The sequence below is a fragment of the Gavialis gangeticus genome, unplaced genomic scaffold (assembly GCF_001723915.1).
Source record: "Gavialis gangeticus isolate Ggan-Ray unplaced genomic scaffold, GavGan_comp1, whole genome shotgun sequence".
NCBI lineage: Eukaryota > Metazoa > Chordata > Crocodylia > Gavialidae > Gavialis > Gavialis gangeticus.
Genome location: NW_017728967.1, coordinates 159573 through 173144, shown reverse-complemented (window position 1 = coordinate 173144; position 13572 = coordinate 159573). Strand labels below are relative to the sequence as shown.

General features: G+C 62.0%; 1 protein-coding gene across 1 annotated transcript in view; it reads left to right on the top strand.

Annotated features, from left to right (window-relative positions):
- The window catches only part of INPPL1 (inositol polyphosphate phosphatase like 1), a gene marked incomplete at its 5' end in the record, with an annotated part of 33317 nt that continues 19745 nt past the window's right edge, over nucleotides 1-13572 (top strand). The window contains one exon of the mRNA XM_019504350.1: nucleotides 1-116. Coding sequence (XP_019359895.1) covers nucleotides 1-116 — 116 coding nt within the window. The remainder of the gene's footprint in view (nucleotides 117-13572) is intronic.

The following is a 13572-nucleotide window of genomic DNA, read 5'->3' as shown; positions in this document are numbered from 1 at the left end:
CACCGCGACCTGAGCCGGGCGGCGGCCGAGGAGCTGCTGGCGCGCGCGGGCCGGGACGGCAGCTTCTTGGTGCGGGACAGCGAGAGCGTGAGCCGAGCCTACGCGCTGTGCGTGCTGTGAGTGCGGGCCGGGGCGGGCGCGGCGGCCCCGGGCACGGGGCGTTGTGTAAATGGTGTGCAGATGTGGGGGAGTCGACGCTTGTGCAAGTGTAGGCACTCGTCTGGTGTGCACATGTAGGGGACTGGGCGAGTGTGTGAGTGTAGGGGCTGGCCCACTGCGCTGTATAGGGACCAGTCAGGTGTGCAAATGTAGGGGACTGGGCCACCGTGTGAGTGTAGGGACAGGTCGCATGTGTGAGTGTGGGGACCAGTCGGGTGTGCAGATGTAGAGGACTGGTTTGGTGTGCAACTGAAGGACTGGTCTGTAGAGGACTGGTCAGGTGTGTGAGTGTAGGGGCTGACCCAGTGTGTTGTGTAGGGACTGGGCAGGTGTGCAAATGTGGGCTGTGCAAGTGTAGGGACCGGTCAGTTGTGAGAATGTCGGGGACTGGTTCGGTGTGTGAGTGTAGGGACTGGCCTGTAGAGGACTGGCCCAGTGTGTCATGTAGGGACTGGTTGGGTGTGCAAATGTAAGGGGTTGCTTGGGTGTGAGTGTAGGGACTGGCCCAGCGTGCTGTGTAGGGACCAGTCAGGTGTGCAAATGTAGGGGACTGGGTGGGTGTGCGAGTGAAGGGCGTGGTCTGCTGTGTGAATGTACAGGACTGGCTGGGTGTGTGAGTATAGGGACTGGCCCAGTATGTCACGTAGGGACCGATTGGGTGTGTGAATGTAGGGGACTGGTCGGGTGTGTGCACACGGGGCATTGGCCTGGTGTGCGAATGTAGGGATTGACCCAGTATACTAGTGTAGGGGACAGATCCGGTGTGCAAGTGTAGGGACCGGTCTGGTGTGCTCTGTAGGGGCCAGTCGAGGTTGTGCATGTAGGGACCGGCCCAGTGTGCGAGTGTAGGGGCTGGCCTGGTGTGCGGTATCGGGGCTGCTCGGTGTGCGACCTCCTCCCGCCCCCTGGTTTGGGGTCTGCAGAGGGACGAGAAAGGAGGGGTCTCTCCCGCTACAGAAACTCCCAGCCCCTCTCTCATGGCCTGGCCCGTCGGCGCTCTGGTGTGCGAAGGAGGGCCGATGGGAGGGGACGTGCCATGTGTCCGGACACATGCTCACGCCAGCACAGCTGACATCAGTTTTGTCCCCTTGCACATAATACCTGTGCGCGGAGCGGACAGATGACCGCTCTCTGGGGGCAGCCGCGGTTGCAGGTGCTGTCACCGAGTCGGGTGGGGAACTCGGGGGCACTGCCCAGACGGCTGCATTGGGATAGGGGTGGACACATGCACCCAGGCTGCAGCTACCCTGGTGCAGTGCTACCCCGGGGAACGCTCCCTGAGTCTAGCGAGTTACTCTGGTGTAGGGCAGCGTGCCGTGTGTCCGCTCCTCGTGCACCCCGGTGGAAGAGCAGGCGTCCCCGGGTAGCCGTGCTGTGTGGCCAGTCTGCGCGTGGTCGTGCGATCACATCCCGAGAGGCGGCACTGCCAGTGCCCGCCGCTGAAACGGGGGTGCTGTGGTATGGGCAGTGAGAGCCCGTGCCTGCCCTGGGGAGTTTGACCAAGGGCAGGAGAAAGGAAGGAGGATTACCCATGTGTACGGACGGGGAAACCGAGGCACGGAGCGGCAAAGGGCCTTGTCCAAGGACGTGCAGAGGTCGCTGGCAGAGCTGGGGCTTGATGCCAGGCCTCCCAAGCCTGTGGTTAATGGGAGCGCTGGACCTCCGGGCCCTCGGGTCTCGTGTGCTGCTGTCGCAGGTCCGAGGGCGCTGGCCCTCCCCTGGTCATTTTGCCGGCAAACCAGTCAGGCTGTCTGCTCCCCTTGCCCTGACTGGGCCGGCAGAAAACAGGCGCACAGCCCCGCGGCTGAGAAGCAGAGAGGCCAGGGCCTGGGCTCTGCTACCGATGCTCCACAGTCTTGGGCACATCCCTTAGCCTCGACAGGCTGCAGTTTCCCAGCCTGGCTCCAGGGGGAATTAGGTGGAGGACTTGAGAGGTCCCCCCTCTAGTGTGCATGCCCCTGGCCTTCTGGGAGCAAGGAAGAGGCATGGGCACCCTAGGGTGTGTTCAGCCTCCTCGCTGCCCTGTGCTGCCGGCCAGGCCCAGTGCAGTGAGGGGACAGGAAACCCCAGCTGTGGAGGCCCAGGCAGCAGGAGCATTGGGTTGGGCGCTCTTCTCTCCTGCTTCTGCGCCCCCCAAGCTTTTTGTCCTGTTGTTCGAGCCTCCCGATGGCCGGGGGGGGCTGGCTTCTTGCCCCAGGGCACAGCTGCAGCCTCCGCTGCTCTCGGCAGATGTCTCGTTTCTGCTTCTCACCAGCCCCCTCCTGCCGTGTCCATGCTCTGCAAAGGGGTCCTGTCTAGCATGAAGGGTGCTGCGGGGCTGTGTTATATGGTTGCGTCCTGGTGCTGAAATCAGTACCGGCGGGGCAGGCAGCGCTTCGCAGTGGCAAGGGCATGGTGCTGGGTTCTGCTCCTCGCCACTGAGCTGCTCTGTGACCTTAGGCAAGTCGCTTCTGGGCTCTGTGCCTGGACTCACCCAGACCCAGCCTGCACTGAAGGCAGCCGCAGCGCCCGGCTGAGCAACTCGGGGACTGCAGGGAACCAGCCAGACCCGCGCCCAGTTGTGGTGGCCGCAGTCTGGTCTGTCCCGGCTCCGGGCTGTCCCTTGCCACGCCGTCCTTGTGGTAACCTCCGTGGGTGGGTGCCTGGAGCAGCGCCGGGCTGACTAAACCGGCTGGGCTCATTGGGCTGCCCGCAGAGAGCTTGCATCGTGAATGCTCCTTGCAAGCTTGGAGTCTCCGCGCTGAGGACTTGGGGGTCCCCGCGGTGAGGTCGTAGCACCACGGTGGCCTCCCAGCTGGGAGCAGGCCATGGGGCTTGCTACGTTAGTGGGGTCGGAAGAGGATGAGGACCTGCAAGGTCTAGCGGGTTCACCCTGGGACATCCCCACAGGGTTGCCACGGGCCCAGGCCAGGCACCGATGGGCTGAGGACTGAGCCTCGTAGGGGCCGTGGAGCCTCCAGGTGGAGGCTGCATGGGCTTTGCTCTGTATCCGTGCATCCATGCAGGGGGCTGCACTAGGGCTTCCAGTGCAGGGGCTGCTGCTTCCCTGGTGGGCAGGGCAGGGGAGCTCTGGGAGGCAGGAGACAGATGCCCCACAGCTGGTGCTGCAGTGGATGGGGGTCTTCACTGCCCCTCCGTGCCTGTCCTGCCTTCTGGGTGCAAGGGGGTGGCTGGTGTCGGGGCAGATGACTGGCACTTCCAAAAAAAATCCTCCCGGGGATTTTGGTGCTCAAGAGTTTTCTTATGAATGGCATTTGGGGTTTTCTCACTCAGATCAGGGCCGATTCAGAGCCAGAAGGTTGCTCATTTCCCATGGAAATGCAGTGCCAAGTTCGGGCCTGGTTTCTGCCTGCTGGAAGGGACCTGGCCAAATCCCTGCCAGAGCCTGAACGGCTTTGCTCGGCCTGGCCCTGCGCTTGGCTGTTTAAGCAGGAGAGATGCATCCACCTCCAAGATGCTAGTCCAGGTCCTTGACCACGGTGGGGTCTCGGGCTGTGATGTTCCCCCTCTCCAGCACCTCGAGGTGCAGCGTGCTGCCCGGCTACTTCCCTTCTCCTCGGTGCCCGGCAGCCCTCGGCTCCTGCCAGCTGGGGAGATAGCACTGCTTTGGTTGGCAGCCTGTTGGCATGCGTGTGTGCACGTGCGTGTGTGTGTGTGTGTGTGTGTATGTGTGCGTGTGTGTGCACGTGCATGCATTGGTGAGCAGGGGGCAGGGCCAGGCTTGAGGTCGAGAATTAATCTCCTGCACGTGCCATTGCCCCAGATGAAGAGCCGGAGCTGACCCCTGATCAGAAGCTGGCGGGTTCGGGGCTTCCCCAGCATCTGCCCAGGCCCAGCGGCTCGTACACGGGTCGGTGGGAGGGCTGGGCCCTGTCCCGTCGCTCTCGGGCAGTTCTCTGAGGTGCGTCTGAGATGTCTCGCTAGTTTTGCAGTGCTGGGCCAGGGAACCCTCTGCGCGGTCTGGCTGCAGGCGGGGGAAGCCTGAGCTGTGTTGCCTCTGCGTGCTCTGGTCTTGCTGAGGGCTTGGCCCCCTCCCAAAAGAGTGGGGTGCAGGTGATATTTTGATCCCGGGCGGTTGGTGTAGCTGAGGCAGGCGATGACATGTTGCGCTGTAGGCCTGAAAAGCTGCGAGCTGTCAGCAGCAGACCCTGTCCTGGGCAGCCATGGGGTCTCCAGGCTGGTCTCTGTGCATCAGCGATGACTTCTGGCCTTCCCCGTAAGCTGGTCAGCCGTGCCCCCGCCCTGTGCTTGCAGTGCAAAATGCAGGGCTGCCTGTGTCGTAGGAAGCGGTGCCTTCCCCAGGCTCTGAGAGCTCCCCAGCATGAGGTCCTTCATAGGTGGTGATTACAGGATCATTGAGAAGTCCTGCTGAGGTCACATCTAGTCCAACCCTCTGCCTGGGGCATGATCAGCCCTGTCCAAACCAGCCCAGACAAACCTATTGTCCAACCTGTGAGCAAAACCACACGTTACACCTGATCCTGCTGCAGGGAAAGTAGGGGGACCACAGCCCCCAACATCCTGCTGCTACAGGGTTTACACATGCATGCAGAAGTACATCCTGCTGCTACGGGGTTTACATGTGCCTGCAGAAGTAAGGCTGGAAAGACCCTCAGGAGATCACCTAGTCCAACCTGGGATTGAACCTGCAACCTTGGGGTCATTAAGCACTAGGTTTTAACCAAGTGAGCTACATGCTTGAGGGCCCACCTGCCCCACTATAGGGGAAGGCAACCCCCACCCCCCAGTCTGGACCAGTCTGACCAGGGGAGCAAATTCCTTCCTGACCCCAATGCAGCATTGGTCTGAGCCTAAGCAGAGGGACAAGACCCTCTAGCCAGGACCCTCTGGGGTTGGTCCCAGCAGGAGCACTGGCACAACCCAGGCCCTGTCCCCAGTTGGGCTGCGGCAGCACAAAACCCCCCGACACGTGTGGGAGCACCAGGGGGAAGGTGGAGGTCCCTCCCGCCCCATGCAGCCACCAGAAGCCTGGGACATCCCCAAAGCAGGGCACAGGCATCACTGCACCTAGATCACGCCCAACCAGTGCCTGCCCAAACTCGTCTTGAACCCCTCCAGGGATGGCGAGTCCGCCCCTTCCCTGCGCTGTCTGGGTTGAGGAGAATCTCCACCAGAGCAGCAGTATAGGGCTCGTGATGCGCGGATGAGCCGGTTGGGTTGGCAGTGGTGCGCTAGCTCGTTATTGCAGTGTTTCAGTCCTCCCGGCCCCTTCTGGGGCGAGCACAGCTACCGAAACGAGTGACGTGCGTGTCTAGCTACGCCCAGTCCGGCTCTCGCGCTTCGTGGCGATGGAGCCCCGTGCCTCGCGCGGGCTGGGCTGAAGCACCTGCCTCAGTTCCCCCGTGCTTGGGGATGGTTCTGGGCCAGGATCTTGGGGTATTTTATATGGCAACAGGTCCCTGCTTTTAGGGCTTGTGAGTCCTTGACCCCGCTGTCCTCGCTAGCCCGCACGCTGTCTGGAGACTCCAGGCTCCCCGCTCGGGGCTGGAGCGCTTTTTCCGGCGGCGCTCAGCTGGCGTCAGGTCTGGCCCGCCTTGGCTCGGAAAGATGATTTATCTGCGGCCTCAGATGTGGTTTGGGAGGTTTCTCCGCTCTTAATGAAAGAGGCGAGAGAGCCCGAGTCTTTAACAAAGAGGGTTTTTCTCCTGGATGTTTGCTCAGGTGTCTGAGTTCCCCCAGGCCTCCGCTGAAACCAAGCTGACAGAGCCCCGGTTTCCAGTGCGGGGGGGGAACCTCAGTCTGTCTCTAAGTCGGAAGGACCCCTGGGGTCTGCCTTCCCCTCTGCGTTGCCTTCGAGGGTGGGCGCTGTGATCCCAGCCTGCCCCGCCAGCCAGCGGGTCACCTGCTCTCTGCCGCACCTTCCCTATATCCCAAGCTTGGCAATGCACGCAGGCCCCTTCCAGTTCAAGGGGGCCGGTCCCAACATCGCTCCCCGCTGCTCTCGGACCTCGGCGAGGGGTCCGGCTACGCCACGTCATGCAACTTGCCCATCCATGACTGGGCACCTCGCAGGCCCCAGGCCTCATATCCTCTGAGCCGGATGCATCCTGGCAGGCGCAGGGCTTGCAAAGGGACCGTGGCGTTGGCGGCTGCCCGAGGCCACGTGGCCAGGCTGGGGTGCGAGCTCCTGAGTCCTGAGCCCACGGCCCTGCTTCCTCGCCCCGGGAGGCCTCCTCCCCTGCCCCCCGGTTTGCGGTGGAAAACGTGCCCGTTCTTAATATACCCGCACCCGGTCGCGGGCACCTCCCTGCTCCATGGGCCCTTTGTTCTGCGGTGGGAACAGTCTGTTCCCTCGCCGGCCGCGCGGAGGGCGGCCTCCCACGTGCTCCCCCTCCGCCACGCCCTGGCAGGCATTCAAAGCCCCGGCGGCTGCCTGGAAGCCTCCTGAAACCTCCTCCACACCCTCCCGGGGGGTTTCCTGCCCTCTCCTTCCTAAGGGCCAGGCTGCCGGTGCACCCATCCCTGTCCCCCCCCCAGCGCAGCAAGAGCGGCCCATCCCAGGGTGCAGGGGCTGCATGGGTCCATATCCCCCTGGTACCCTGGGCACCCCTGGCTGGAGGGGTGGGGGTTGCTTTGGATGCTGCCCCAGGCCGGTTTGGACCCCCCTGGCATCCCCAGCCCCTCCGCTTTGCAGCCAGCTGCTGGGGTGCCAGCTGGGCTGGTGCAGCTCCGGGCGCTTGGTGGCAGGCGGAAGCGACGGCTCGGGTAGCGCCTGGCTGGGCGCGCGAGGGAGAGGCATGGAAGGGAAAATAAACCGCTTCTGGGACCTAAAAATAGCTTGGCGGCCAGGAGGAAGAAAGGGAGCATTATTGGGTTACAGGCAAGCGCTGGTGGCTTTTAACCCTTGCAGGGGCCCATGAGCTCGGCCTCTCCATGTCACGGGGGGAGCTGGCTGCCTTTCCCGGCCCTGCCCAGGGAAACTCTAGCGATTCGGGCACTATCCAGGCCGGGCTAATGATTGGCAGAGGCCTGGGGGAGGTGTGGTGGAGGAGGGCACAGAGCAGCTGGTTCAAATCTGCTGAGCCTTCCTCAGCTTCTCATCCGTGGGGCTGGGGTTTGGCTTGGCTCCCTTGGCGGAGGGCTCGGGGTCCTCCCTGCAGCTGCCAATTCAGTGCCCTTCCTCTGCCACCGGCGACCCGTGTGACCATGGGCAAGTCACTCACTTTCCCCGGTGCTTCTGTTCCTGCCACGGGAGTGATCATCCCCACAACTTTTAGGTCTGTAGTGCCTGGAGTCTGTAGGGAAGCAGCTGCACGGAGGAGCTTGCAGTCAAAGCAGTGGGCCCGGGCAGCATGGGGACATGGGGGAAATGGGGGCTCAGCTCCTCCTTTATCTCTGCTTCCCGGGGCTTGCTCCGGGGATGGTGGTTCAGGGCTTCTCCAGTTTGCAGAGGGAGGAGTTGCTTCCCTCAGCCCCCATCTCCCCCTCTTCTCCATGCCCTGCCGTCCCTGGGGCAGTGACTGATGGGCTGGGGCGGCCCCAGCATCCTGACGGCAGGAAGATGCTGAGCAGCCCTGAACGTGCTCGAGTCCAGAGGGGAAGTTCCCAGCCCAGTCACTCCAGGTCATGGCTGCTTCCCAAGGCTTGCGAGACCCAGCCCTGCTCCATGTAAGGTGGAGGATGCCCGTAGGGATCGCCAGGGGTCACGCCGTCCTCATCCTGGGTGATGGGGCCCTAGCCCTGGCTGCAGAGGCTGCTTCCAAGGGCAGTGGGGGAACCTTTCCAAACAGAGACCCCCAGCTCCCTCCCTCACCATGTATCCCGACTGGTGCCAGCACAGCCGTGCTGACATGCAGTGGAGCCGGCATCACCGCTGCCACAGGGCTGACGGGGCTCGGACCCGGAGCCGCAGAGCTCTGCTGCGTCCAGATGCCCCGTTGTGCTCTCTGGGGCTGAGCGCCTCCACTCGCTCTTCTGCCAGGTGCGTCTCTGAGGGGAAGGGAAGCGATGCCACCGGCTGTGACGGCGAGCTATTTCAGGCTGGGGCGATGCCAGCTTCGCTGGTCGGGAAGTTTGCTCTGGGGGGTCCGTCTGCACCGCGCAGTTAGCTCGAGTGCCTGGCACAGGTTGGGGCACCGGGGTAGACTGGTATAGCAAGGTCCAGCTCCTGCCTTACTTTGTCGGTTAGTGGCTGCACAAAGGCTCCCATTTGGTTAAGTGACATGCCAGAGCCGCAGGTTATCCTGTCCTGCCCCCTGGGGAAAATCCCTGCCCTTCTCTTGTGGCAGGGAGTTCCCCAGGTGAACACACGGCCTGATATCTGTCTGAAAGGCAGGGTCTCAGGTTGGGACGCGCTGCGGCCTGGCACCGTGGCCCCTGCTCTGATGTAGAGGCCTGGGCAAAGGAAGCACAGGAGGGGAAACTGAGGCACGGAGCGGTGAAAGACAGTGGCCTTGTGCTATCCCCTGCACGGGCTGAGGCAGCCGGTGTGTGTGTGTCGGGGCACTAACATTGTCCTGCTTTCCCTTTGTCTCCATAGCCCCCCAGCCTAAATCTGGCCCCCTTGAAGGTAGTGCGCGGCCCCGCTGGCGCTGAGGTCACTCGCTGGGAGCCGGCGGCTGCGGCATAAAGGCTCTTTGTGCTCCTCTGAGCTGAGCCGCTGTCTGGAGGGATTAGTCACTGGGCTATCCATATCCCTGGCCTGCCCCTGGAGTCTCCCCTCCTGGCAGGGGAACCGGAGCCGGTGGAATGCGCCTCGTCCAGCGCCGGCGCGGCGGTCCCCAGCGCCGCCCGGGCTTCCCGGCGCGGGGCTACTTCAGTGCATGCCTGGGGGGAAGAAGGGCGGTGCTGTGCCCCTGCTGAGTTTGCAGCCAGGGCCAGCTGCGAGCAGGGGGGCAGGTTGCTGAGGCTCTTCGGGTCACGGCCTTTCTCTTCCCTTGGTATCCTGTGGCTGCTCCAGGCCTCGGTTTCCCTCTGCCCTCCAGCCTGGCGGGGTTAGCGTGGGGATGAGTGCGGAGGGGGCGAGGGGGTGGATCGCGCCCGTACCCGATGCAGCTGAGTTCAAGGAGGGGCTGGGGGCAGACCCCTGCAACGGTGGGGAGGGGTGTGGGGGTCGCACCTTCCCGGGGTCTGTGCTGCTGCCCTCTGTCCTCCTGGGAGCTGGGCCACGTCCCTGCCACTCGGCTCTTTGCCGGGGCTGGAAAGTTTGCACAGGCCCTGCTGGCCTCTTGCCACGGCTTGTGTTTTCCCAGCTCAAAAAATGTCGCTTCCTGCTTTCACCCTGGCCCCCGAACGGGGGACTTCCCTCCCTGGCCTGTCATGAACCCCAAGTCCACCCCGCAAGGGACTCCGGGCTGACTCTGCGGTCTGGTGGCTCCCCGCCCCCTCCGAGTTTCTCTTCCCTCTCTGTCTCTGTATCTGCATAGTTGTTCCGCTCTGGTGACAGGCACGTGCTCGGCCCTTCCCTTGCTGAGCTGCGGCTGCCTCTGGGGTGGAACAGCAGCATGGCAATGCCGCCCTAGGCCGGGGGTCTATCCTCTCGTCCGAGCCGACTTTCCGAATGGTCCGGACAGCGCGTGAGAGCGCGACCAGCCGAACAAAAAGGCTGAATAATGGCAAGAGCCAGGCTGGGCTCGTGGCTCAGCGCTGAGTCAGCGTGGCCTTGCCTGAGTCACCGTCATGGCTTCCTGCAACCCCCCGGATCCCCCCAGGAATCTCCCCCCGGGCCTGGCATGACCCTGGCGAGCCGGGGACAGAGCGGCACCTTGGGGCTTGCACAGAAGCGCATGCGTGGGCCGCGGCGTTAGTGGGCGAGCGGGGGAGCCGGGCGGCGAGGCCACGGATGTGAAACGGAAAGCAGGCGGGCTGTCCCTTTTGCCACGGGGAAGAAGGAGCCCTGCTTACCAGCACCATGGTGAACCGAGGCGTTCTGAAATCCTCCATGATTTCTGTGCTCGAAAAATCAAAGCCCTGGCTGCTTTCGCCCCCGCCCCGCTTTGTCCTGGAGCAGGGTTTCCCAGGGGTGCCGCTGGGTCCTTTGAAGGGTGCTGGGGAGATATGAGGAGATAAATGAGTAGTGAGGAGATAAACAGCTAAGCCAGGCTTAGGCTGGTCCCCTCCTGGATGATCCCATCGCCCCTGTGTAAGGAGGCAAGCCGTGTAATATATAAATCAGTTATTGAAGTTGGGTGCCAAATGTTACGGAGGGTACCTCCAATCCAGTGAGGGGTGCTTTGAGTCCCCAAAAAGGTTGAGAACCACTGTCCTAGAGGCTCCTGTCCTCAGCGGAGAAAGCAGTCTCACCAAGCCCATTTCACAGATGGGCAAACCGAGGCTTGAGGCTTTTTCCAGAGCCCACCCACGAGGTTGTGTTGTGGTGTGCGATTGCAGACTGCGGTCCCACCCCTGGTGTCCATGAAAAAGTGTGACTTTGGGTCAGGGATGGTGGGAAAATGAGTCTGGAGGGCATTTCTTCCAACAGCAAATGGCTCTGTGTCCATGGGTGGATCTAGGAGTTTGAAAAGAGGGGTGCAGAGGGCGTGGAGCCTCATCACATACAACACAGCACACATTTTTCTCCAGTTAAACTAGAAGCGTTGCCGGTATGCTGGGGGGACTAGCACTATATTCTTCAGTTGAAGATTAAAACAAAAACAAATAGGAGCGTTGGTGTGTGCACTGACTTGCTAGATTATATATTAAGCTTTAAAAATATAGCAGAATAGGCAAAAGTCTGGGGTCGTTCATCCTGTAGTCATTATGGCTGGGATGATGTGGTCGGGGCTGGTCCTGCTTGGAGAAGGGGGTTAGACTGGATGCGACCCCCCCGAGCTCCCTTCAGCCCTTTTTTTCTATAATTATCCGTAGATGTATGTCTCTTATTCAGACTGAGCATCTCAACAAGATGCATCTCAAGTATTTGGTGCCTCCAAAGACTTTGCCATCAGTCGTGTCTGCCCCGAGCTAATACGACCGCACCTGAGTTCAGGTTTTTAGTTAGTGCTAAAAACAACCTGCCGGGCTGTGAAACAGGAGAGACGTAACCAGATCCGGCGAGCAAGCCGACAGCAGCATTGCTGAAGAAACGGCAGCCTGATGGTGGAATAGCAAGACCCTTAAGAAAGGGGAGAGGGTCGTTAACCCGCGCGGAGTGGGGAGAGATTAGCAGGAATCGGAGAAGATAATGGCATGGAAACAACGGGTCTCAGAAGAGCGGCAAGGAAAGAGAAGCAGGGCGGGCGGGAGTAAGGTGACAGCAGGCAGGCGCAGGGCGGGAAGGACAGAAACCCCTTGGAGGCAGGAAGGCCGAGCGCCCGGGAGCGGGCCTTAGGCCAGGCTGTACGCCAAGGAGCCAGGCTGTGAGACGTCCCTGAGCCTGATCAACCGGGGCACCTAGACGGGGCAAGAAGCGGGGGTCCGCTGGGGAAGGGCGCGGAGGAGAAGGGCTCGGCATTTGGAAAGCAGGGAGTTTGCAGCCGAGGGCCCTACCCTTCACCCAGCGCCGTTCCCCCACTCCCCTCATTTAAGGTCTGGATTAGCGCTGGGCTGGAGAAGCCCCGGGGAAGCTGGCTGGGGAAGACACGGGAGGAAGAGAGTTTTTCCTGGGGGACCTGCCGCCCCGGAAAGGTCTTGGCCGCTTCAAAAGCCCCCAGGCCTCCAGCATCGTCCGGCACAGCCCGAGATGTCACTTAGAAGCCCAGGCTGGCCAGGAGGCAGGACTCGAGCATTAAGGGCTGCACACCTGCAAGGCAGGGCCCTGCTGCGCGTGCCGCCCGGGGGAGAGGATTGAGTTGTGCTGGGGTGACGTTTGCAGCTGATGCAAAAAGGGGAAGTTTGGCGAGGCTGAGCCCAGCTGGAGGAACGGGCAGCTCCAGCCCACTGCTGCATGCAAAGCAGGCCCCAGGCCGGGCGGGAGAGTGGGGTGGTAATAAGGCTACCCACACCGCTTGTAAGTTAACCGTGTGGGCTCCAGCACGAGGCACGAGCATCGCTGGAGCTCTCTGCTCTGTGGGGCCAGAGGTGGCCGTGGCAGGTCCCCTGCCTCCGTGCAGGGGGCTGGGCAGGGTGGCCCCGGGGGTCCCTTCCAGCCTGGGGATCCTGCCGAGTCGGGAGAAGGGGAACAAGAAGCATCCAAGGCTTGGAAGTGCCCTGCCTCCCCCCAACCCCTTGCGTCCTTGGCATGGAGATAGCCGTGGAACTCCCTGCTGCAGGGGGCTAGTGATGCCGAAGGCAGAGAAATGGGATGGGATGGGACATGGGTGCTGGGAAGATCCAGGGGAGCCTAGCGCTCACCAGAAGAGGAGACGAGCTCTTTCAACAGGTGCACTAGGGTCTGCAGCCTGAGTACTGTATTGCTCCCGCATTTTCAAGGCCCGATGGTAGGAACAGGCGCCTACCTTCCCCCCCATGGAAGTGGATATCTTCACCCTGCTTCCATCCTTACGAAACCCCACTGGAGCATCAGCCTCCCATCTTGGAGCTCAATGCATCGAACGTGCTGGGATAAAAAGCCTTTCCGACGGCCCTGCGGAGAAGTCAAGTGGAGTTTTCACAGTCCCCGCAGAGAAAACAGAGGGGTTGACTTACAAAAAGGACAATACGGTGTCGGAAACCGGGGGAAGGTCCATGTGGGCTTATTGCTTCGCCTCTGCTCCTGGGGCTTGTGCCCACCTTCCCTGCAAGGCACTGGGGCTGCCACTGTCGGGTGCCGGGTGCACGGCCCTGGCAGGATCGAGTCTGGGAATGCCCTATGTGCCCTGCTGGCATGGGATCCTGTCTCCTAAGGAAAGGACTTGCCCAGCAAAGAGCCTGGGCACCCTTAACTCTGCCCCCGGTAGAGGTCAAGGTAGAGATATAGATTGAGATGAAAGCTGGATGGAAACCAGCCTGGGAGTTGCGACACGTTTCCAAGCACTAACTGCAGGGTAGATTGGCTCTTTCTATAGCTGGATAGCCATTTTTATGGTGCAGTTGTTGCTTTGCGCGTGTGGCCAGCGTAAGTTTATGGCGCGATTTGCCAGGGACTTGCGTAATACATGTGACACGTAGCGGGGGGCTGTGTGTCTGACGCCCAGCACTGCAACCAGCTGGAGATCCTCCAGTAGTGCAAGCAGCTGGGGCCCATCCCTCTCCGCTGTCCCCGTGAGTGGCACCGCCGTGGGAGCTTCCCACGGGCAGGGAGGCTGAAGCCGGGGCTCTGCGTGGAGCCACAAGCTCACTCTTCTGTGCAGAGACCCTGCCCCGGGGCGAGGGGTCAGACCTGGGTGCCCCAGAGCCCCGCAGGGATGCCCACCCCTTGCCTCCTCCCGGCTTGGCGTGTTTTAAAGGCACTCGGTATTTTTAGGTTTCCTGCCGCTGGCACGGGCGTGTGGTTGCAGCGAGATACAGTGCGGTCTAACGTCCTGCTGGCGTGCGGTCGTGCCACATTCACCGCTCCCCCCCCCCCCGGGGGAC